Below are 26,166 nucleotides of genomic sequence, written 5' to 3' on the forward strand. Positions count from 1 at the left end.
GCCGCACAAGTGAATGCAAGTTCCTGTGGTAGCAAAATGGCTGAAGGTACCCACCGAGCAGATTTGCTGTACTTTTCTTTTCAAGACACTTCACATGATTAGTTTTGATGAGCTATAAGCAGCAGCTGAACTGCTAATCTGCCTTTTCCATCCCCCTCTCCGCCCCATATTTAAAATTCTTCCAAAGACTGCAGGTCCATTTTTAAATGTATTTATTTGTTTTGCCGTTGTGCCTTTAGCAGTTTGGGCTTCACCAGAATAAAGAGCGTACGAGTTTTGCAAATACCAAGAAATGTGGTGCCGTTAGTCTTTTTGCTACCACAGGGTTCCTGCATATAATGACACAAGTAGGGAGTAAGTTGCCTTATGAAGACATTAAGTACAAAAATCCCTAATTGGTTTGTCTATTGTTTATAGCTATTGTTAATTATGCATAGCAAAGTCCACCATGCCCCCCCCCCCCGAAACTGAGTTTAATGAATAAAAAACCTTAGTGTTAGGGATTAAGTAATAGCCAACATAAAAAGTAAAATGATTGTCCTTCCAAATCAAAGAGCCAGAGTCACAGACTGTCTTTAATAACTAGCGATTAATTCTGTATAGCAACTCATGCCTTGCTTCTGTGTGGTCTAACTGGCTCATGATCATGCGCTGCCAGCTTTGCCAACTCTCCACCGAGAAGCTAAGTGCCCATTCAAGGTCACCATTTTTTTTTATCTGCACTTAATGTTCTACTAAGAAATATAATGAATACAGCATTCTATCCTTTCCTCCTCAAATAACGCCTACTGTAAATTGCTAGCTTATGTGGGCAACATGCAGTCCTTCAGGTAATGTTGGAGTACAATTCTCATCATCCTTACAAGCCCTTGACCGTGGGCTGTTGAAGGAAAATGGAGTGTCTTCCATTATAAGCTGGATTTTCCCGTCCCCTCTTACAGCATTTAACGATTTTAATCTTATTATTTGCTTAACATTTGATGTGTTACCTAAATATTCCCCCCCCGCCGTTTAAATCAGCTCCGAAGGGTAAATGTGAACTTTCTAACTGTACCATATTCATTTGTAAATTAATGCTCGTATGTGTGTTTGTCTGAAGTGTACATAAGCTAGTAAATTGTTACTATTTTAATGCACTAAGCCCTGTGTTTTCCCGTTTTCCCAGTGTGACAGTTTTTTGTTTTTTTTTGTTTTTTTATATCAATCTTTTAAATATTTTCCCTGATTAACATTATCTACTACACATAGCTGTTTGTTAGCAAAATGAAAAAATGCTTTTAAACTTGATAATTCAATCAGCAACATCACTTTGGGATATTTTCAGGGATAATTTCAGTGCATTTGTTAAAAAAAAACAAACAAAAAAAAAACACAAGAAAAAGGAAGAAAAGTATATATGTGTATAAGTGTGCGAGTGTATATATGTATATATACATATATATATATATATATACAAAGGATCTTCAGTATACTTAGCAACTGCATTCTGTACAAAGACTCAAATCTCTGAACATTTGTTTCTTGTAGAAACAAGTTCATTTGATTTTCTTTTGCTGATTTCTTTGTATTCGAAAAGTGTGTAAATAATTTATTAAAATAACAATTGTAATTTTGACATTTCTTTTTAAGTTACAGCTCAGATATAAATGTTTCTATTCAATATGCTGTGGTAAACTTAATCTGAAAGTTTAAAAACCTAATTCATATGATTTAGAGGTGCAAGTTTTTTTTTTTTTTTCTTTTGTTGAAAAGCAGCTTTCTACCGTATTGAAAAGGAAATCGGAGCGAAAAGGCATTGTGTATCAGAGTGAACAAGTAGCAGATTTTAGCTTGTGTCAAGCTTTATACCATGTATATTGTGTAAAAGTTTTTTTTTGTTTCGTTATGCTAGATGAAATTTAGGAGCATTAACAAATTTAATTGAAGGAAGGCCACATGGAGGGTTACCTAGGACAAAAATTGTTTGCAAAATGTATTTATTAGAAGTGAACACCGTTTCATTTTATAATTGGCAACAATATTGAACTCTTCTGTTAAAGGAGGGAGTAACATACCCCCCAACTCCAAAAGTGTTAATCGGCTTGGTCACAAGCTACAAAAGACGTCTAGTGGAGAAGGTCTGTCATTTTAAAGCAAGGAGGCCGGCAAAATCAATATGTTGTTGATATTCCTTGCCACTTGTGGCAATCCACTGGATAGGGTTTTTTAAAATGATTTCTCGGATACAATTTGCCATTGTAGTATTTTGTTTAAATAAAACACTGTAATATTTTAAAAAAGGGTTGTTTAAAAGAATACATCTAATGGCACATTGCTGAAAGTTCCATGGGACTTGTACATATGGGTATTTTTAATTCACAAAGTATAAAAAACAAAAGTCAACCAGAAGCCAAGGTTTTGCAATAAAAAAAGTTATTTTTTTTCATTAGCTCCATTAGCCTTTGTTTTGAAATCTCTGTTGTAGAGATTTTGCGGGTCGTATATAATTATTTTTTAAGATTACGTTTAGCTTTTTTTTTTTTTTTTAATGTGCATTTAAAAACTGCCTTGGATATGTATCTTCTTTTGGAAAAAAAAGTGTTTTTGTTGTGGGTGTGTCTTGCCTGTATATATTTTGTTCATATTTTTGTGAATTCAAAACTCTGTACCATTGTATTATAGTAACTTTTATAAAGCAAACCATAAATATACTCACTTTTCTTACAGAGAAATTGTATCATTGTGCTTTTTTTGCAGTCTTCAGATATGTCACAATGTGGTTTGACAGTTTGAGAGCTATTGAACATATTATATATATCTCGAGATAACCAAATAAGAATTTTAGATATATAATAGGCACTGAAACCAGAGAGCAGCTGCTTAGATGGTTGCAGGCTTTTGACGCCAGGAACCAGCATGTAAGGGAAAAAATGGTTCTAAATAGTTATTGATTCATAAAAGCTCAGCGGAATCATCTTTTGTCATATAATAAACGGAATTATATCAGCTGAGCGTGTCCAGGAGGGTTTCTTGGTCGCACAAGATTTCCCATTTGGAGTACGCTGCGTCCTTTCAGAAGGTAATTGAACAATTATGGCAGCTGGTAACGGTCATCTACTGTAGATGTAAGGACAAGAGGATGTATTAAAGGTTTAATTCATCTGAATTATATAAAACTCACCGGACCTAACTTCTCACATCAACATTCCCACATAGTAGTTCCCTGATAAATACAAAGCAGTAAACGGAACATGTGAAAAAATCTTATGCTGACAATATGGCAATTCTTGTATATGAGTTTGAAGGGATCCTTTTATCTCTTTGTGTTTGTAACTCCTTGTTGGGGGTGTTTTCCAGCTATTATAGCCTTGTTTTTCAAAGTTTGCGAAAGAAAAGGCTATATTTAAAATCACATGCTATAAGAGCAGTTATTCTGTACTGGACATTAGATGGTGAACTTTTTTTAATCCAGTAATGAGAAGATAATGAAATCTGAAATGAGTTCTTTGAAACATTCTTCAAGTGCAGCTGTATGCTCTCCCCTGTCTTTAGCGTGTGTATGTATATTACTGTGTGTATGTATGTATATTACTGTGTGTGTGTGTTAAGTTCACTTATGCTAAACAAGGGGCTAACCTGAAAGGTTCTCAAGACACAATATAAGCTATATCTTACTAAACAAGTTAGTAGGTTTGCATCATGATTAACCCCTTTTTTGGCTTTGCATATTGGCAAAACATTAAAAAAGGGTAGTATCTATGGATCTATGAAAATACCATCAGGTCTCTTTGGCTTAATATACCAAGTCCTGCTGTAAGAAGGTGTGTGTTGACATGGAAGCTTCCAGAAAGCCTATTATAAGGACTGTCCAAAACATCAGCCATTTGTGCCGATTCCAAGGGTGCAAGACTGAGGAGAGCCAGGTTCTGTGATATCTGGCAACCACAAATGTGCACCTGTTAAACGTGAGAGAGGGCTTTACATAGCATTGTACACAAGTTTTATATAAATTAACATTTGATGTACATCTACACTGAAAAGACACTATATGGACAAAAACTAAGGGCATCCACCCTTGAGCTACTAAGAGCCTAAACATTCACCAAGCAAGACTTGGGATCAATTATGCACTGGTAGGCCATCTGTGAGAATGACACCTCACAGAAGGCGCTGCATTAACAGACAAGGTAACAGTAGTGTGAAACTATGGATACTTCAACCCAGGTGCAACAGATGTAACCTCTTGCACTTATCGACATACCGATATAGAGTAGATCCTCACATTGATTCATTCTGAATATTCTAGTTTTAGGATAGGAAAGTCAAAGACATTACTGTGAAGCTGGTAAACAATTTGGCTAAAACAAAAATACAAAGGAAAAAATAATTCCTGTTAATAAATACCCAGTAGATATTTTGTGTTATTGATATTATTGTCTTGCAAAATACTGTGTCTACCAACATCCCACAATTGGTGAGATCCACACACAGCTCCCTCGCTACCTGTTGCAATAAATTAAATTTATTCGGTCCAATCACCAGGGTAACAAGCTGGAGACTGCAAAGCAATTTGATAGTTTGACATCATGTAAAACCAGTAATACTTCACTTGCGTTCTACTGATCACACACACACACACACACACACACACACACACACACACACTCTTTCTCTCACTATTTTATTGATTAAAGGGTAATGATTAATAGGAACTACCTCTTTTTTTTTTTATCATCGTCATCATCATTATTATCCCGACTGGCGCACTGAGTTATGAAATTGATTGAGGCTTTTTAAGCACAAACCTCAATCAATGCTTCCATTAGGCCACTTAAAGACACATCTACATTCAACACATTTCAGTGGTAAGGTAGATTGATGATCCTGCCCCTGGCTCAACAATTAACCATGTCCCCAAAAAGGATACCACACTGAGGGCTCCTGAAATGTTGGGGTGATGGCATATGAGACCCATCTTATATGAGCCCTTGGTTTGAGAATGACCTGATTAAGGTAACAATGTCATGAAACGGATTAGGTTTGGGAGTGTGTCTCACAGGGATTTGGGCAAAGTGAAATAAAAATGGTATCCAACATTGTTTTGTTTTTTTAATAGTATCAGTTGTGTAGGAACGCAATATGGTGAATATTCTATGGCAAACATTTTCTTTAATACAATGTCCGTTTGTCCAAGTGTTACAGATATCCAGAAAGAGCACTATATTTGGAAAGATAAGGAAAAAAAATACATATGTACCAACACTGCTTTAACACAAGGCTCATTTGTGATGAGGTTTTAAGGCTCTAAAAAGAAATCCTGAAGTGAAACGCTATGCAGTGTTTCTATGCTTAATAGTAAATGTGTTATATTAATACATGTGTTACTAAATTTAAATTGCATTGGTTAGTATGTGACAGCAAGGTCCTGGTTCTTAGGTCTATGGCCCATATTTACAAATTCATTTGTTACAAGATAGGGAGCACGATGGAATAATATTTTGCGCTGACATGTCGAGATTTTGTGCTCCGCACCATGCAATAAACTTAAGAGTTGGCTTTAGGACCACTCTGTATCGTTATATTAATAACGAGACCATGCAAAATGCGGGCTTGTTTAGTGAATCTTGGACTTCCAAGTTTAGAGAAATTCCAGGTCACCGTTTGGTGTCAGGACTGTGAGGTTTCCTCTGGCCGCTTGGTCTTCTTCTATGGCTTGAAACAATGACCTAAAATTTCCAGCTCCGAAGCCCTATAAAATTAGATGTGGGGTTTTACTTTATAAACAGTAAGTTCAGAGATGTGACTGATTTTAGGTATTCAGGAAAAAAGTTAAAGCAAATTAATTCCGCAGTTAACTAAGTATTATCCGTAGCAGCTGTTGCCTTGGTATATAAGCATTGGCAGTTCCTCAATATGCAACTCAGATCCAGATCCAATGCATTTAATTACCCACAGAAGCATCTTCCAGAAAAAGTCAGTACTAATTTAGCATAGTATCATCTACATCATTTTGTTCTTGGAAATACTAGTAAATAATTGCTCTAAAAGTGAGTAAGAAAAAATAAATCCTAAAAAAGACAAATGTTTATAAATTGGAGGACTGGGGTTAGGAACTCCCATTTTGCTTGCACATTAAAATACTCTGACATCCTACCTGGTGATTGTGTCGTTGGATAACCTCCAGAAACAGAGTTGGTCTGTCCTGAACTGGTTTGGTGAAGATCTGCAGCAAATAACCTTTCTCGTCGTAATCCACCAAAATCTTCAGTTCCTAAAATCATGGCAGTAAACAACAATGTTCTGGTACAGATGGGAGGCAACAACATACTGCAGGGACAAGCATGGGTAGGGCAAAGAGGACATACATCCTGAAAATCGGATTTTAAAATACCTCCAGCTTATCAATATTCTCCTTCACTTGGATCTTGGCCGTTTTCAGGTTCTCTCTTAGCGTTTGATAATAAGTGGATGGAACCGACATAAACTCCATGCCTCTTTCTTTTAAACTGGTAATCTGCAGAAAATCAAAGCGGTACCTATTTACAACTATTTTAAATATAGACCAACTGTGCGTGCAGATTTAGTTTACTTGAATATCACAGATCTGTAATACAGTACAGATGTACTTACAGCTGCAATAATGTCAGAACTATTTAGGGCAATGTGTTGCACGCCTGGGCCACCATAGTATTCCACATATTCCTAAGAGCGAGCAGAGAATATCAGTTATAACACTTCTAAATGTAAAACAACAACAACTATAAATCATACTTTGCACTGGTAGGATTTAACAAAATGTGGATTCTTTATTGAAAATGGGCAGCATACGTTGGGTCGGTTGTTTTTATCTTCAGTATCCTACTTCTTTGTTTAGATATAATGATACAAAGTGTTGTAGCATATTGCAAGCTGCGTAAAAGGCATTTAGATCCACGATAGGATATGTACGAGGAGGAAGACTGTAAATGCCTGCATCTCTGATTGTCATGTACACGTCTGACATTACAACTCAATTATGTGCAATTATATTATAGAGCTAATAAACCCTAATTCGTAAGAGGATCAAAATTTACACATACACTTTTATTATACCTTCAGGATATATATATATAAAAAAAGGAAATATGCAGTGTATTTCAAATGTAAAAGTTTTGTTAATGGTTGTTGTGTGTCTAACATCTAACGTCTAATGCCCGGCCTCTAAAAGGACTACTATAAAGCAAGCTTTCAATTGTATGGATCCACAATAGAAGGGGTCTCGAAGAAGTCGTATGAAAGCGTAACATTACCACAAAATCTCTGACCTTTTTTTTTTATGTATATTCACACTGTGACCTGCCTGGGCTAGTAGTAAAATGGCAAGCTATAGTACAGATAAGATTAGTTTTACACACTGGTGTTATAGGAAGAAATCTGGGCTTTATTATTAAGCAGATGCTTTTTTTGGTGAGGTGGCTCAGCTTTTAGAGACTGAAGTTAGAAATCCAACACACCTGAATTTGGGACTTTCTTTTCCCCGGGGCAGGTTCATTTATTGGCATTTTGATGGTCTCTTCATAATTGGCAACCACAATAGAGCGGAGAGCGCTAAAGTCTGTGTGAAGCTGTTTGTCATCCACTGACCAGAAGCGATGAAACAGGAGGGTTTTCTGGTACCTGCAGAATGAATTGTAAGAATTTCATCTGAATGGATGTCCTACTCTTATGGCTTACTTCTGTGACACAGGGGTACAGGGGTTTGCATCGGTAAAGCAAGGCCATAATGACCCATCTTTCCCATTATCCAAGAGAAGGCTGATACCCCTTTCTTCATTAACTACTAAAACTTCAACCTGAAATGATGTGTGTGTCTGAGTGTGTGTTTATTAGCCTATGGTGTTAGAGTGACAGTGTGTATTAGAGTATGTTGTTAGGTGTGTGTATTAGCATTTAGAGCACAAAAATCCATTAAAAACACTTCCGTTATTACAGATTAAATTCCATGATTATTTGGGAGTACATCATCAATCAAAAGGCAATTATTCAAAAAATAATGGCATCATATTTTCTTGAGAACCAAATAAAATAATTGATCAGTTATTCTATAGTTAATAAGTTAGTAAATCCAAAATTCTAATTTTCCTTTCATTTAAGTTACATTATCATTAATAATTAGTAAGTGTTATTAACCAGCAGCCACTTAATGTTGCATGTATGTAATACTGCAGTGCGTAAATCACATGTGTAAATGGTTAAATATTAGAAGATAAACATTTACCATTCAATAACTGGAACCATATCACCATCTGGTTGATTTCCCACAACATGGTCTATGAAATGTAATTTGCAACAGGGTCTATGAAGAGATAAGGATAAAACAAATCATCTTTAACATTCCTTTGATTAACAGACTGCACTGTAGGATCAAGTTAAACAATCTCCACAATAAAGGCTATGATACACATGGCAACACTGGCATAAAACACTTTATTATGGATAAATTCTTCTTCCGAAGTTACTTTTCCAGAAAGATTTTTATCATCATGTCATTTTATAAGCAACATTTTATTATATGTATTCACTATATAATAGTGAACACACAACCTTCTCCCTACAGACTTTGTAAAAAAAACAAAAAAAAACAAAAAACCAACTTACAATTTTGGAAGAAGTGGATCTCTAAACAAAGGCGGTTCAAAGCCGGGTAGGAATATGCCAGTATAGTCCAGTTTCTCTACCAGAGTATGTGTTGTATCTCCATACTGTTGGCAATAAAAAAAAGTTACACCTTTTACACTGAATATTTTCTTTTTTTCCCCTGCAAATTAAGCCCAGAGGCTTCGCCAGCAATTATTTATTTTGATAATATCTGATAAGATATGGTCCAGCAAGAAGACAAAGCAGAAGGACAATATCCAGTTTTGTAATATCCAAGCATTTAAAAATACAACCATTGTAAAATAATAAGAGGATAACAAAACACGTGGCTTTTACTCTTTGGTAGAACTGGGTTCCTTAATATAAGTTTAATAACCAAATAGGTGCCCCAGATACGTGCACGTACCATTAATATGGGCTATACCTACATCAAACAGTTCCTCTCTACCTTATGTATTGATTTATCATCATACTGATTTTCTGATAGCTTCAAGCTCTCTGATCTTTAAAACATTGGGTTTTTGGGGCCTAAGGCCCAATATTCTAGAATGTTCACATTCTATGGAAATATTGCATCCCTTTCCTTGTGAACACTTTTCTGTAACGTATGCATCTGCATTTAATTACTGCCAGCTGTAGGGAGTGTGTTTTATCTTGACCAATGACTGAAGGAGAAGTGGAGAAGAGAAGCACATTGCATACCTCCCAACTTCTACCCCTTGTCAAATCGGGGGGGCCGGGAGCAGAGCTTGGGAGGTGTAGAGTATTTTGCAGTGTTCCACAAATGAGGTTGTGGCAGCATCTGAGATGACTGTGTCTCCTGGCGTTTGTAAGTGCATATATCATATTTGCTCGATTATAGGGATGCATCCCTAGACTTGTCCCACTGTGCTCCAGATTCCTTGGTGTCAAGTGGTGGCAGCCGATGGATAACTGAGCGCTACCTCCGCTGCTACCGGACACTTCAGCCGGGGCTTCTATGACTGAGCACGTCACACCAGTGCTCCTTCATAGAAACCCTGGTGGAATTGTCGGGTAGCAGCGGAGGCTGTCTGTGTGCATCGAAGAGGAGGATCCGGGTCTCCTGCAGCCCTGTGGGGGATCATTCTCTCTGGAAGCCGTTGATCGTCTGCACAATGTGCATAGACAACCTTCGCTGCTGCTGGCGCTCCGTCATAGAAGCCCCAGCAGAAGTGCCGGTAGCAACGGAGGTTATTTGAGGTCTGATTATAAGACGACGGGTATTTTTCAGAGAATTTGCTCTGAAAAAACCTTATCTTATAATCGAACAAATACAGTATATCACTTTGAACACAATTCACCAATTTTTGTAAGTAAAGTATCACACTATGTTAGTTTATTTGTTTCTTTTTGCTTTTTATGTGGATAAACCGTGCTAAAAGTAACTTTTACAATCTTACACACTCACTCTCTCCCTCTACGTTAATCCATGCAGCTCACACACATCTCCCTCTCCATCTCCTGTTATGAAGTGTGCTATCGCCACTGCAGCTCGCTTTCTCCATGTGAGTTGCCACTCTACCACCATGGGGTCACGTAATGCACATTACTGTCGTTACCAGGCGCCTGGGTGCTGTGCCTAACCAACACCTGCCTAAGTGCATCTCTCTTGTTGATCCACTTAGAAATCAGATTGTCATCTTGGATTCAGAAAGGAATTTTTCCTCTTTGTGAGGCACAAATAGGAATTGTTTAAATGTTGTGTTTTTACCTTCTTTTTTTCTCCCTAAATTACACTGTATTATGAAAAATAATATAACTGCACAGACGCTAATGCCTAATTCACATGATTTCAGTAATATGCTTCTCAAGAAGCACGTGCTAAATTTTAATCTTTAAAGGGATACAACGACTGGCAAATGCCTTGATCATCATTCTAGATAAATTGTTTCCAGCCAAGTCCTCAGCACTGTTAGTGTGCTGTAAAGAGTGGGTTAGGAATCACTCAAATTCTACATGCAGTATACATTGTGAGTGTCACCCCCTGTTTAGTTAACATTTTATGTGGATGATGTTCCCTTCAATAAAACTGTTTTCAGTACCGTTTGAATAACTGCAAACTTCACTTTGCCATATTTGTCTTCTTCAATCCATGGTTCCTTCACGATCAGAGCTCCGTGCTCCCTTGCTTTCTGTAGGATATCAGAAAAGACAGCGTCAGATATTTAATGGTGCGTTAGCTACATTTGATACCCTATAGGATAAACCATCAAGCTTTATGATTCACCTGCACAAGAAAGTCACAGTCCTCTACTTCGAAGGCCACATCTTTCACACCATCACCATGCTTCTGCAAATGGGCTCCAAATTCTGTAAAAAAAATATTTCAGCAAATATTATTTGCAAAACACCTACAACCACATTTTAGTTGGCTAGGCGTCAAACTACAGCTGGATACAGGGTACAAAACTTCAAAAGCTTTAACTTTATCATCATGAAAGGAAGGCACAATAAATGTCTTAAGTTTACCTTCATTGCCTGGGGTAAGTGCAGATACAAATATAAATAGTATCTGTAAGGAAAGTAAGAAGAATATTGTAAAGCATATATGTACAGTCACGTTATAAGGGAAGATATTTCATGAGTTTAATAATGTCAACATACCTTGTCCTGCTTCACAACATGAGATACCAGATCCCGGGAGCCTGTCTCTAGGCCTTTGTATGCCCATGGTTCAAATCCCAATTTATTGCAATAAAATGATGCTGCCTGTGATTAAAAGTTTTATTAGAACATACATTTTAAGAACGAAAGGAGGATAAGTAAAATTATAGTTAGTTAGCCAGATGATATCTTTGTGGTAAACAGTTGAGGGGGGTTTACATAGGTGATTGCCCTTTTCAAGGAGGCAAGCCAACGTTTTTGTCTGACATGTAAAGCAACAATAAAGGTTATTGTTACAGGGCATCTAGCATAAGCCCATGTTAATTTCATTTATTGGGTCATTTCTTTCCTCTTATAACCAGAACTCCTCTCTCCCACCTGGTTAACTCACATCACAAAGTAGGCTATACTGACATTCAACTTGGATCAGAATGTACAAATAAATAGAAGGTTGCAAGTTGGCCTTTTTATGAGACTGTGACTTTTATCTGCATGACCTGAATAGACTTATGTGACACATCTGATCATCTTAATCTGAGGCCAGATGGATAAGGTCCTACCAGCAGGAGAACCATATGTGGAACCGAGCTTAAGTGGAAGCAGATTCTATGGGGGGGGGCAGATCCTCCTCTTTGTTAACCAATCACAATCTCAGGCAGTTGTTGGGCAACATAAACATTTCTTTAATTTAACCCCGTGAAATACTCAGATGAGAAAGTTACCTACCTGTTTTGCATTGCTCACCCATAGTGTTATTGAGTGAAAACTTAGAAAGCGACCTTGTTCATGCTATATTTTTGAAACAAAAGGGGGAAATAATTGTGTAATTTAAAAAAAACACAGCTAAACGCCAACATACATAAACAAAAAATCAAATAAATCACATCCCAGAAATACAGGCTGTACATTTTGAATACCTAATGTACACAACTAAGCGTCTTTAGGTTGAGCAAGATCACACTATCATATCAGATCCATTCAAAGAAGATGAGAGCTATGTAATGTACTCACACTAACAAAAAAACAGGGACGAAAGAAGGCCCATATGTTCCAGTCGTTATCCAACATTGTGTTTACGTGTAAGAACATTTTTAAAACATTTAAAATAAATTTAAATACTTCTAATTGGTCTAGAGGATTATACAGTTATTTTAATTATTTTGCAGCCTTTAAACACTGGACGATCGTGCGGTTGAATTCAACTTGTCTTTTTTTAACTATAATGTAATTTATTTAGCATTAATTTCCACTCTCCAATAAGCAAAACAGTAATTACTCCTATAAAGATTCCTTAAAAAATAGTAGATGGTTAAAAATGTGCTACCAAAAATATGCACAATGATAGATTTGATAAATATATGCTGTTGGTTGGGAAGGGTGGAGAGTAAAGATGGAACACTGATCATGACATCTTAAGACACATCCATAACTAATACACTATAAGAAGCTGAGAAATGTAATAGGCATTGGCCAGTTAAAGGAACGCAGGCTGCAGGGATGAGCTAATAAGATGCCTCTGATTAGGACAGAATATGCCCTTGATAGATTGAAGCAAAGTTTTTTAAGATAAGGGTATTAAGTTGGTTAACAAATGTAGGAATTTTATAGCAAATACGAAAAATGCTGTCAAAGGGTGTAAACCCAGCAAAGATAGCAGACATCATGACTAATGCGATAATACAATTGGTTGTGTTTAGATGTGTGTGAGCCCGCAAGTATCAGGACAAGAGCAGAACTGGGGCTAAGGAATGGCTTGTCAAGCCATATGTAAGACATATGTGTGTCACCCACACAATTAAAAAGTTCTCATGAGCACCCACGCAGACACTGGCAAGGACCAAAATATAAAAGGGAGGTGGAGTTGGAACTGACTTGCCAGCGGCGTCACTGGGATTTATGTAGCATATTCTCTTGCATGTACTTGGCTCCGTAATTATTACTATAACAAGGGTTTACCCTAGACTTACTATTCATCAGAACGAATGAGTATTAATTGTCAGTAAGCAATGGAGTTTATGTGTAAAGAGCAAATCTGGTAAAAAGTGGTAAAAGTATGCAGTGGTCCAGGGGACATCTGGTAACCATATCTCTTTGATATATAACCCTTAGTTCCATTATGAGATCTTAAACCAAAATAGTGTATTCTTATTTTGCCTTTTTTATTTCATTATAAACAACATACCATTCTAGATGACCGATGAGACAACTGTACTCGGAGAGATACCTTACAGCTGTAGCCCTTCTCAGAGAAGGTACCGTAACTTATTTAGGGATTTGATTATATAATTTAAACATATAAGAGAAAAATATAATGATAAAAATAATTGGCACTACTGCAGTGCTTTATGTTTCATAAACATGTAAATAGGATTTACTAGAAGTTAACATTACAACTGTCTCTACATAACTGATTCCATCTACAGTATTAAAACCTGAAAACAAATCATACCTTTTCTCCTTTGTCCGTATATGAAGTCTGGAATAAAATAATAATAAAAAATAAAAATATTAATATTACATTATTTGGATGTAGAATAAAATTGAATAATGGAATAAAATTCAAATTAAGTTTTGCATTACGCAGTAATGTAGTAATCCATTCCTAACACATTAAAACATTACTGTAAATATAAAGCACGTATCAATAACTTACCATTGTTTTAGACACTCTGGTGTTAGATTACTGCAAATGGATGTGAGAGGGATGTGGACAGAAAGCCAACTCATATATGTTTGAGAGAAAGGCCAACCCTTCTGTGCTCCACCTCATCCTCTGCAATAAGAGGCATTCCTATCTATGTAGTGGTTTTAATTATGCAGAATTGTATTTAAATTCTGTTGACTGCATATATGCCTAATGCTGACATTATTTTACCTTTGTGTTGCTGGGGAGGAAATTTACAAGTGTGTCTATCTACAAAGACCAATATTAGGATTATATAATAGCTCAATGTATGTTTTAATTTGTTAAGAAATTTGTATTAACATATATACATGGATGTCTACTCATGAAGAGCCCACCCCAATAAGTATATATATATATATATATAATTATGCATTATACAAGGAAAGCTTAGACTTCTGGAGAAAACATGCCAGTGATGGATCATCATAAGGAATGATGGAGTAAAGGAGCTGTCATTAATAATATATTAATAATAGGTAAGTAACAAGTCAAAAATTACATAGGAAAAAATAACAGTAACAAAATATATCCACTTATTCGTCATCCTAATAAATGTTTCAGTCTATTACTATGGACCAATATAACGTATATACCAATGGACCTTATCGCATTAAACAAGCACATTAGCACATTAAACAAGCCTTTTTGGTTGATTATATATATATATATATATATATATATATATATATATACACAATTCTAGTGAAGTTTCAAATGCTAGAATGCCATATCATCAGAATTTCATATCATCAGTTGTTTTGTTGGTGTAAAAAGAGATTTCAGTGTGCATGGTGTATAGACCCTTGGTCATTTGCAAGCCACTGGCAAAATGCCACCCAACATCAGATTTCAAAATGAAAAGAAAAAAGAGGAAAGCAGAAGCCTGTAGCGAAGGTGATGCACAGTAGGCTGCCTGCACATCTGCTTTGTAATACTGGGTTTAAGTAGGGAGGCGTTGTTTGCAAAGACATTTCTATTGGATAGAATGGTGGGACGTGGTATGCAAAAAGAATTTATATTAGCAGAGAAAAGCCATTTATAATATATATACTGTATACTATGCATCGTTGTGAGCGTATTTGAAAAGTGGATTACACATCAAAACAAGAGGAAAACCTTTAAAACGATATGGACATTTCAAAATATTACTGGTATTAGTACCAAAATGTAAATATCACATGGTACTGTTTTAGGTAAGTCAGAGACAGCACTTTGAGAACATCTAAATACAATTTATTCTATAAAAAAAACGCATTCCCCGTGTAGTTCTTCCTTCCTACTGTGAGGTATTTGAAAACCATTAATGAAATTGGATGAGCTCGTTTAAATACACATGCATTTTTTGCACATATTGCAATGAAAAATGCTATCTCTATGTACAAACGTTATCTCCAATTTCTGACGGAAAATGCATGCATGTAAAAATGGCATCAATGGCGCTGGGCGAAATGTGTGTGTGCAAGTTTTGATTAGCCAATATAATTGACATCATTTTAAAAGAAATAAATATAATTATATGTATTGAATAAATGATCAAGGGGAATACAAGATAGGGACAGAAATGAGTAGGTAGGCATTATCATGGGAACAATGCCACATGAGTGGCATGAAGTTAGAGCCCATTGGCACCAGGAAATATGGGGCAAGTGCCCCCCTTTACCCCATTGGTAATCTGCTCCTGTTTATAGGAGGTGTGGGAAAAAAGTTAATGGGGATTAGAAATGACTGTGCTGAATATCAACATAGAAACTGGAGAAGGAGAGTCCACAAGAAAGGCTGGAGAGAAAACAAATGATGGAGACATTTAGACTGATCAAATTAATATAATATTTGTAGATATGTAGCTAAAATTGGAAGATTTGTATCAAAAGGTGACTAGCATTACACATTTCTTTCCTAAAGTCCTCTTCTACTAAACTTGAAAATTGCTTCCAACAGTCTCAAGTTTGTGTAAACAGTACTGGCAAAGGGCTTATGGTCTGGCTGCTAGCTATTTCACTCATTGTGTAATTTACTGCTCCTGTTGACAGCTTTACTCCTTGAACAAGACACCATGAATGCAAAACAAGAGGAAAACATGGAAATCATATACATTGCTTATAATAAAGATATTCTATTCTGGCCCTACCTTCATTTTTGTTTAGCTTTTTTAGTCCATTGTGATGTCACATTTTCTTTCAGCTGCATCGCCATCAAATTACTTATAATCAATAATAATTATGCTCATTTAACATAATCATATGAATTTCTAGATTCCCAGCCCCACTGATGCAATTCTGACTACTACTAATCTAGTTGTTTATGTTTAGATTAAACATGGTCAACATGTTGATGCTTTTGGCTTTCTTGAAGAAAATGAACGGCGTGCACTGTGAACAAATATTTTGCTTCATTATTTTACCAAACATGTGGTGATACTATCATCTGCCCTTCACTGCTGGTCTTACAAATGATGGATCCAAGATCAATAAACCAAAGGAAGTCCTATGGAGATAAACAGAGTCGGTATCAAAACACATAACCATCAGTTCCCTTCTTAAATATAAGTATATACACTTGTGTATTTGATTTAGCCAGGGTGTGTTTGAAAGAAAAGGAGTTGCTGCACATCGAAAAACAGTAAAAGAAAGAAAAGAAAAAAAGATGAGTATAGTATAGAAAATGATCAAATGTATGTGGACACCCAGCAATCGCATCTACAGAATATGAGCTTGTAACATCTCATTCCAAAACCATGAGCATTAATATGGAGTTGCCCCACACCCTTGCAGATATAACAGCCTCCACTGTTCAGGGAAGGCTTTCCGCAAGATGTATAAGTGTTTCTGTGGGAATTCATCCAGTAGAGAATTTGTGAGGTCAGGCACTGATGTTGGCCTGGCTCACAATCTCCATTCCAGTTCATATCAAGGGTGCTCAGTGGGATTAAGGTCAGGGCTCTGTGTGGGCAACTCAAGTTCCTCCATGCCAAACTTGTCAGACCATGTCTTTATGGACCTTGCATTGTGCACTGGGTTACAATCATGCTGGGGCAGGAAGGCCTTCCCCAAACTGTTCCCACAAAGTTGGAAGCATAGCATTATCTCTGTATGCTGTAGTATTACCATTACTCTTTTACTGAAACAACGGGGCCCAAACACTAAAAAACAGCCCAAGACTATTTTTTCCCTAAAATGTTGGGATGTTTCTCTGGAAATGTTCATCCATTAGAGCATTTGTGAGGTCAGGCACAAAGTAGGAAGCATTGCATTGTCTAAAAAGTCCTCATATGTCTCCTTGAGCATACCAAGACATTTTGGACAATGCTACGCTTCCAACATTGCGAGAACAGTTTGGGGAAGTTTGTTTTCTATTCCAGCATGGCTGTGCCCCAGTGCACAGAGCAAGGTCATGGTTAGGTTAGTGTGAAAGAACTTCACTTTCCCGCACAGAGCCCTGACCTCAACCCCATCGAACACCTTTGGGATAAATTGGAACAGAGATTGCGAGCCAGGTCTTCTCCTCCAACATCAGTGTCTGACCTCACAAATGCTCTACTGGATGAATGGGCAAAAATTACTACAAAAACAGAATCTTGTGGAAAGCCTTCCCAGAAGAGTGGAAGCTGTTACATCTGCAAAGGGACCAACTACATATTAATGTCTATCTATTTAGAACGCAATGTCAAAAAAGTCACTGTTGGTGTCCCAATGCTTTTGTCCATATAGCGTATGTTATATAGTTAATATAGATGGCCACATGTATGTCATTAATTGTCCACTGGCCTGGAAATGCAAGGGATGATTGTAATTCCCAGGCCAGCCCTGACCTTATCCAGCATCATACCTATCACCATTGGAGAGCTGGTAAAATATCAGTGATGAGTACTTTTAGATTGTAAGCTTATGAACAGGGCCCTAATAAGTCCACTTTTCTTGTAGAAAAGATCCATAAGGCTAGATGGCAAGCTCACAGGCAGGGTCCTCAACTCCTATTGTACAGATAATAATAATAATATACTGACAGATTTGTGTTCCATGGTAAAGATATGCCCTGCAATACTGCCAGTAGATGTAGGTCTTCTCTTTGACACGTTTATCCTATTAAATGACAAGCTGCGCCAAACAAGATATCCCTGACTTGCCATTCCCAGAAACACAGACTGGACCTCACTGCATCCTAAGATCCTTAGCCGTTTCCCAAATCTCAACAACATACCCAATAGTTTTGTGCAAATAAACATACTTTTATTTTCTAAATGAATCACTCTACATATTTTGCAATCTGCAGGTTTGCATTTTTGACCATTTTGAAAGTTTGCAAGCAGGGCCCTGTTTATCTAATATATCGGTTTGTCATACCCTGTAAGAAACCCTGCGGTTATCAGAGATAAAAGAAGCTTGTTTGCGCGATTAAAGATAAAATATAATTATAATTTTAAGCATTGTAAAATATGTTGGGTTTCCAAACACATTTTACATACATACTGGACAACAAAGATAAATGTTTCTGACCTGAGGCTTTGGGTTATAAAGCATACCTGGCAACTTTACAAAGTACCTTCAGATACTAACAGTTTATAATACATACAAAAAAGATTTTGTTGTTGTGGCACTTTTGCTGTTTACCAACAGGCAACAGGTGATGAATACTCATGCTAGCTTTCACTACAATTAGAATTTTCTAAATACACAATTGCATTGAATAGAGTGCACCATGTTACACGCGTTACGACTTTTCCTTATAGTGCGAAATGCCCGTTCCACAACAAACACCAGTGACTCGGGACTATAGTCAGACTGCTCTTTGCAGACTTCCTGTTTCGCGCTGCACAATACGTCGCGATGTTTGGTACGCGTGGGTACCCGTAGTGCTGTGTTGTTGTCTGGCCGGGCCATGTCGGATGCTGGAGGTCCGTGCGAATCTGCTGTCACCATGAGAGACGTACAGCTGCTAATAGCCAAGAAGGATGAGATCGAGGCACAGATCAAGGCTTATTATGATGTTCTGGAGGATGTAAGTATTAAACATGTTTGTTGTGTCGATAAATGGACTCATTGCCTTAGTATTAAACCCTTGCCCTGGAACTTAAACTAAATATAAGCATGCATAAGGGCCTGTACAAAATGTTGTGAAGCCATGTCTTAATGTATATGTATATTATAGATGTTTGACTAAATCTGTATACAGTAATGAGCAACATCTGCATCTTGGGCCATTGCAACAGATGACTCATCATTTTAAAATGTATTATTATGATTATCATTATTTATTATTTTTGTAGCGTCATCATATTCTGTAGCGCTGTACAGCGGGTACACAGGACGTTACAATTAGTATATAACATAACATAACATAACAATTTGTTGCTGTTTCATGCCACCTTGTATCTGTCATTTTGTTTTATTTTCTATAGCAAAAAGGGGTTGGAATGGATGCACCATTAGTGGACAGAGAAGGCTACCCCCGAGCGGATGTAGACGTTTATCAAGTCCGTACTGCAAGGCACAACATTATATGTAAGTGTGTAATTGTGTTAAAATTGTTTAGAATGTTGTATATTGTGTATGATATGCTTCAATAAGAAGACATGTACAAAACCAATAATAGTGGTGAATGTGTAATCAGAGAGGCTGCAATAATTTACTGAACCTATTGTGTCACAAGCTTAATTAATAACAAGCAGCAGTTGCCATGGCAACATTTGTTTGGAATAGCTCTTTATTGAGTTATTATATAAATGAGCTAGTTGGAATTTTAGCACATTTCTCATATTAATATATTTTATACTTTTATTATGGGTATTATGGTTTGATTTATTTTGCAAAATGAAAAAAGGGATATAATATTTTTTTTTTACTTAACTGGCTATGTTATTTTATGTGTTTAAATTATCTGATGGATCTTACTTTAGTAAGAGGGTGATCAATTAGTGGGACAGCCTCCCAGCGGAAGTGGAAGTGGCTAATACAGTGAGGGAAGTTAAGTGTACATGGGATAAGCAGAAAGCTATCCTGAGTCTTAAGATGAGACCAAGGACTAAGTCTTTACATGAGAAAAATGGCAGACTAGATGGGCTGAATGTTTTTTTATCTGCTATCACAGTTTTGCCTATAGTAACATAAAATTTATCAGTGATAATAAGAAATGCATATAAAAATACAATCATTTCTTTTAGCAAGAGGAAATAAATCAGCCTCGATCAAGTGTATATTTTGTTTCATTCTGCTATTTTAAACAACCAATGAAACCAGCAAATAATGAAATGTTTTAAGGTTTGCAGAATGACCATAAAGACATCATGAAGCAAATAGAAGAGGCTCTTTACAGTTTGCACGCCCATGAAAAGGAGAAGCGGAGCAAGGATGAAGCAGAGGCTCAAGCAGAAGCTCTGCACCACCATCAGCCTTTACTTGAAGCCTTTGCCAAAGTAGACACAGTAACTCCAGGATCTCCAGCGAGTATATCAGTAAGTAATTCTATGTAATCCCATCTAATTGGAGGTGGCTTTAATCTATTGAAGGTGTTAACACTTACAGCTCTCTTGTAAATAGAATATTAATGCGCTGGTGTATGTGTACAAGTTAAAAAACCATAACAAAGTAGACAATACAATTTAGACAGTATATATATATATATATATATATGTATATACGTAGCATAGATGTAACAGGGGGTAGTGTTGTAGCAAAGTGTTATAGCCCTCTTTAGGGACATATGCTAAAGGTATGTCCATGAGGATGAGGTGCAATCCAAGCTGGGTATAATCCATATTTTGATGAATCAGCCATCTTCCAGAGTCAGATGCGTTTTGCTGTGGGCTGAGTCTTGTTTTAAATAGCTTAATGCTGAATGATATACCGTATTTCCCCATGTATAAGACGCACCCTTTTTTAGAAAAAATTAGGGTCTAAAAATTGGGTGCGTCTTCCACAGTGGTGGTAGATTTTTTTTATTTTTATTACCGGAAAGGGGACCTGCTGCTTACCTGTTTTGCTCAGCAGCGTCTCTTGATCCGCCGCGGTGACACAGGAACCCAGTGGAGTCACGTGAATGCACATCGCATCACATGACTCATTCTCAGTTCCTGTTCCTGCTCGAGCAAGGCAGAGGAAAACAGCGGGCCCCACGGAAGTCTGTGAGCGGCAGCAGAAGATCTGCAGTTCAGGTAAGGTGGGGGAGTAAATGAATGAATGAGTGTATGTGTGTGTGTGTTAGCATGGATCAGTGTGTAGGGGGCGCAGGGAGGCTGAAATTGATGTGCATTTATTGGCTGCCTGAGCATGATAGGAGTGTAATTGCTAACAATTGCTAGCAGCTAACATCAATCACACTTATACCATGCCCAGGCAGCCAGTACAATAACTTTATGTAATATTTTTTTTTTTTTATTTCGGCCCCCAAAATTAAGGTGCGTCTTATACTTGGGGAAATACGGTAGTCCATGGTCCGGTTTGCATTGGCCTAGTGCGACAGAGTGACCTATAGAGACTGATTGATTTGTTTAGGTTTGCTGAAAATGGCTGTATGGTATACTAACAGACCTTTGAGCAATTCAGCAGCAGGCCCAAACTGGCCACCTGGCACCTTGGGCAAATGCCACTTGAGGGGAATCACTATGAGACGGCGTGAAATCCTGCAATTAGATCTGACAGTTATCAGATTAGAGATTTGTACTAAAACCACCTACTCAAACGCTGTGTGATGTTTATGTGAAAGTGAAGTCCCGTGCTGAAATAAATAACTGTATACAGTATTGAAGAAAACTTGGTTTTATTTAATTTTGATTTTTTGGGTAGCTTTCCTTGCGCAATCATCCCACAGGGCTGACAGTATCAAATCCTTTCTTTTATAGACTTTCATTAGTGTTCCTTTCTGGGTGATTAAGACCAAGCCATTCTATTGTTCAAAACTAGGCAGATAGCAGAGCTATGGCAGTATGGCATAAGCATGAGTGTGTAAGCTAGCGTATACTGTGTGTATTAGTGTATGGTGTTAGCGTGTGTACATGGGTGTAGAATGTTAGCCTGTGTATGTTACTGTAAGGTGTTACTCTTTGTTAGCATGTGCCTGTTACTACATGGTGTTAGTGTGTGTGTAAGAATAATGGTTAAACGTACCAGCTTGAGTCTTTATGGTGTAAAATACCCTTTGTCCTGAAGTGGTTAACTGCGATACTGTACAAAGTGGTCCAGCACTGAAGAAAGGTTTGTTTAATGTTGTATTGCCCCAATAAACATCCTTTAACTGCAGACCTGTGGGTAATACATGAAAGTAAAAACCTGATTGGAGAAGAAAAAAAGCTGGCTCCCAATTTTTTTGGCTGGCTTCTAGATCCAAAGCAAATTCATCAACTCCTGGCTTACAACTATTTGAAAATGTTATATTCTTTAAAATATATAAAAAAAAAAAAAAGTCATTGATGTCCCACATCTGCCAGAAATTGCTGCATGTTTTATAGAAAGAGCAAATAGACTTTTCCTAAAGAGAGAATTAGATCCATCTGGTCTATTGATGTCTTCTTCTGTCCGCATCCCTCTCGTACATCTGGTACGAGAGGGATGCGGACCTCTGTATATTGCTGACTCATACCACCAACCATGGTCATGGAATGTCATGAGCATTTAAAATCTTTAATTTTCAATTATTATTTTAGAAAAAAAAGAGATTTTTTTTTTTTTTTTTTTAAATAGTTTTTCTAGTCCACCGTCTAAAAAATATTCTTATCTTTTGCTGTAATGTCACTCACTAGACTCACCGGAAAGCCAGTTATGATATATTTCCATCGCAAATGAAAACGTACTTTTATTCCATTGTTTCAGAGTATTTGCTGCAATAATGAGTATTATCAATCACCAATAAATCTAAACCTAAAAGGGTGAGTGTATTTTAAATGTATTTTGGATGAAAGTGTACAAATGGTGAGTGTGCTATCAAAATAAAAAGCCAGTTGTGTATCTATTGGGGCAAAGTGGGTCAATCTGCTACTTCACCCCTTTCAGTGATAATGGAGGACATTCTGTGCCGGGATTGCTTTTTATGTCAGGAGCCTCGCTAGAGAAAAGGGGAGGAATTTCTGTGCCATCAACCTCATCGTTCACTCAGCTCCCTCCTGCTTTGACCCCAAATCCTTTCATTTTGAAGTTGTATAATATGAAAAGAGAGGACAGGTAGAATGGCGGCGTTGTTTGGTCCTATGGCTGCCAAATTCCTTTAATCTCTATTGCATAGATACCGACACCGGTACCACCACCATTCTGGCGATATTTACTCCAAACTAGGAACGTGCTTCTGTTTTTACATGAATATTAGCAGAGTTTTACGGCTTTGCTGATATAAAAGAGATTTATAACCTAGTATTTTTCATTGTGCCAAAGCTGTCTCCTGCACAAAGAATTTCTGCCATTGATTACCTACTGAATTCCAGAGCGTAAAAAAATAATCAGTATATTTGTATAACCCAATATAAGCGTAATTTATCAACTCCCATTTTAGAGTTGTAACTTCATGAAAATACATATATTTGTCTGTACATTATTTAACATTATTGTTTCATAATACTATGAATTTTATAATCTATTTCTTTTTATTTAGGGATTGCAAGTTGGAGATGAGATTGTCATATTTGGGTCAGTAAATGCAAATAATTTCCAAACGCTGCAGAATATTGCCAGTGTGGTGCAACACAGTGAGGGGGTAAGTGTGATGGGGTTATATAGGAATAGATCAGAGTCCTGCATATGCCTCGTAAGCCTTATCTTTTAGTGAAGGCAGTGTTTGGTAAACTGAAATGGGCAAAATCGAGAGATGTTTTTCAAGCGAAGAAGACACAATTATTATTGTGTTATATTTATTGAACTATATTGCAGTATACATAATAGTGCATAGAGATCCTTAAATGGGTCTAGTAGATCTGGAACGATTCACTCAAACACAATGTCGTGAACAGACTGGCAGCAACAATCATCCGTGGACAATAAACCTTTTGCCTGTCTGGTGGATAAAGGCAGCCACGCTTTGTGCTCCTATATCAGCCGTCTAGACTTTTCCAGCGTTCTGCCGCACATTAAAGGACTGGATCAGATACATGGGAGTGGGGGGCACAAAGGGTACCAGCCCACTGGACGTTTGCCCTTGGTGTGTCTAATGACCAGTCCAGATTTCACCTTAAACTACAGAGACCGTGATCCTCAGAATGAGACTGGGAGATGAAGCATTTCAATCAGCTAAAGATCCGTCTGTTACCAACCCGTGATTTATATGTTGTAGATCCCAGAATAGTTTAGAAAAATGTAATTTGTTAATTAGAATGAAATAAATATTAGGACCACTGCAGATATTTACATGTCCTGTGTTATTTTGCAAACTATTTTAAATGGTTAACATATATTTTACAGAAGCCACTGAGTGTAACTGTTATGCGAGGTGGAAAGTTCATCCCCTTAAGTCTTACACCCCAGAGATGGAGCGGAAAAGGACTTTTGGGGTAGGTTTGTTCATTGAACGTTTTTATTGATCATTCAAACTATTTGTTAAAATTGTGTTGGTTGCTGGTTACTCAAGGATTTTATCTTCTTTTTTTTGCCATTCTTTTATTTTGCAAGGTTCATGTAATGAGTTATGTTTAAGTCCAATTAACAAAGCAGTACAAATACATTGTAGTTTTTTTGCAAACAATTATATATCACAGCAAAGTTGCGTTGGTTTTCTGTAACTCGTTGCGTAATATCTGTGAGTGTGAAAACGAATAAAAGGAAAGAAAAAAGGAGACAAGAAAGTCCTAGGTGAGAGCATCGTTTTTCCGGTGTCCATCATTCAAATCTTCTGGCTACTACAAATCAGTGTGTAAAGAACCTCTGTTAGGCGGTCCAGCTTCTTGTTCTTCCATTTTTCAGCATTCCTCCATTTTTGTAAGCCAAATTGCAATGGTAGGGGGAACTCTTCTTTTCCAAAATAGCGGGATTAAGGATTTGACAGTGTTTAGGATGTGATGGGTGAGACTTTTATCTAATCTTCTTTTTTATATTTAAATGATAGGGGGAGTCGTGCAAATAAATATGTTGGTAAAAAAGAAAAAAAATTATAAATCTTCAGTTTAAACTACATAATCTAAATGATATTTTGTGCATTGTGTCCAGGGCCGGCCCAAGGCAAAATGCCGCCTGGGGCGAATTTTAAAATGCCGCCCCCCCTTATCTACCCTTCCTCTCCCTCCGTCCTTGCCGCCCCCCCTTTCTTGTACTTACCTTTCAGCAGTCCTGCGGCGAGTCTCCCTGTTCGGTCTCGGTGCCGGCTTGTAATGCTGAGCGCCGGAAATCTTCCGGCACTCAGCATTACAAGCCGGCACCGAGACCGAACAGGAAGACTCGCCGCAGAGGAGAGAGCGAGGGGCGCCGAGCGGGTACTGACAGCTTGGTAAGCGAAAACCACTCGGCGCCCCTCTCTCTCTCTCTTTCGCTTTAAAAAAAAAAAAAAAAGGGCTTGGGGCGGCAAAGTGCCACCCCTTCAAAAGTGCCGCCTGGAGCGGTTGACCCACTCAGCTCCATTGTCGGGCCGGCCCTGCTTGTGTCCTTCTGTTACATAATATTGTATGTTATATTTTTTATAATATAACCTGTGTACTGTTACTGAGGTACACTACTTTTTTTGCATGTTTTTTCGAATAAAGAAGAGGAAAGTAGCAGATTCGATGAGGGAAGCATTTAACAAATAAATAAATATATATATATATATATGAATCTAAATTTTGACAAATTACTGAATCCTAATGAACATAAGCTCAGATCAGTGTTTTATCCATAATAGAATTTATCTAACCCATTTTGTATATATTTTGTCTTCACAGGTGCAATATCATTCCATTAAAAAGATGAAGTTTGTGCCATGAGGCGGTTTTGCCGGTGTTTTTGGATTATTTTGTTATCTGATGTGCATTACCAATAACTACAGTTTTCTGCAATATCCTGCTGTTAGAAACCGGATTGCTGTTGACTTCACATTGGCCTTAATTAGGCTTTTTTTCTGCATTTAGATATTTAGCTTATTTCTGAGATGAAATAAAGTAAAATTTACTTATAGTGTCCTTGTGTTTATTTAGCAGATGTATTTGAATACAACATAAGCTAACATTCCTTCTGATTCCGATGTACTTTATCCAATCATTTGCTGGTCCAAACTCATCACACCTAGAAAACAACACTTAGAAGAACATGAACTGGTTGTGTTAAACATATATAATTATATGATAGTTTTATAGAAGA

General features: G+C 37.2%; 2 protein-coding genes across 2 annotated transcripts; one reads left to right on the forward strand and one right to left on the reverse strand.

Moving 5' to 3' along the window:
* Positions 1–5,617: 5,617 nt before the first annotated feature.
* Positions 5,618–18,804, reverse strand: LOC149289098 (4-hydroxyphenylpyruvate dioxygenase-like). The gene is made up of 14 exons (XM_089491015.1): positions 18,772–18,804; positions 13,691–13,717; positions 11,968–12,030; positions 11,242–11,346; positions 11,107–11,149; positions 10,865–10,947; positions 10,680–10,769; positions 8,617–8,720; positions 8,237–8,314; positions 7,473–7,635; positions 6,610–6,681; positions 6,371–6,493; positions 6,134–6,250; positions 5,618–5,728 (listed from the first exon to the last, which is right to left on the reverse strand). Exons 1-14 carry the CDS (start codon positions 18,802–18,804, stop codon positions 5,618–5,620), a joined length of 1,212 nt encoding a protein of 403 aa, XP_089347141.1.
* On the forward strand, positions 18,803–25,779 carry LOC149289099 (26S proteasome non-ATPase regulatory subunit 9-like). The gene is made up of 6 exons (XM_089491096.1): positions 18,803–18,922; positions 19,323–19,425; positions 20,182–20,375; positions 23,501–23,602; positions 24,304–24,392; positions 25,752–25,779. Exons 1-6 carry the CDS (start codon positions 18,803–18,805, stop codon positions 25,777–25,779), a joined length of 636 nt encoding a protein of 211 aa, XP_089347222.1.
* Positions 25,780–26,166: the final 387 nt, after the last annotated feature.

The sequence above is a fragment of the Sceloporus occidentalis genome, unplaced genomic scaffold (assembly GCF_023333645.1).
Source record: "Sceloporus occidentalis isolate IW3139 unplaced genomic scaffold, rSceOcc1.0.p SCAF_48, whole genome shotgun sequence".
NCBI classification, from domain to species: Eukaryota; Metazoa; Chordata; class Lepidosauria; order Squamata; family Phrynosomatidae; genus Sceloporus; species Sceloporus occidentalis.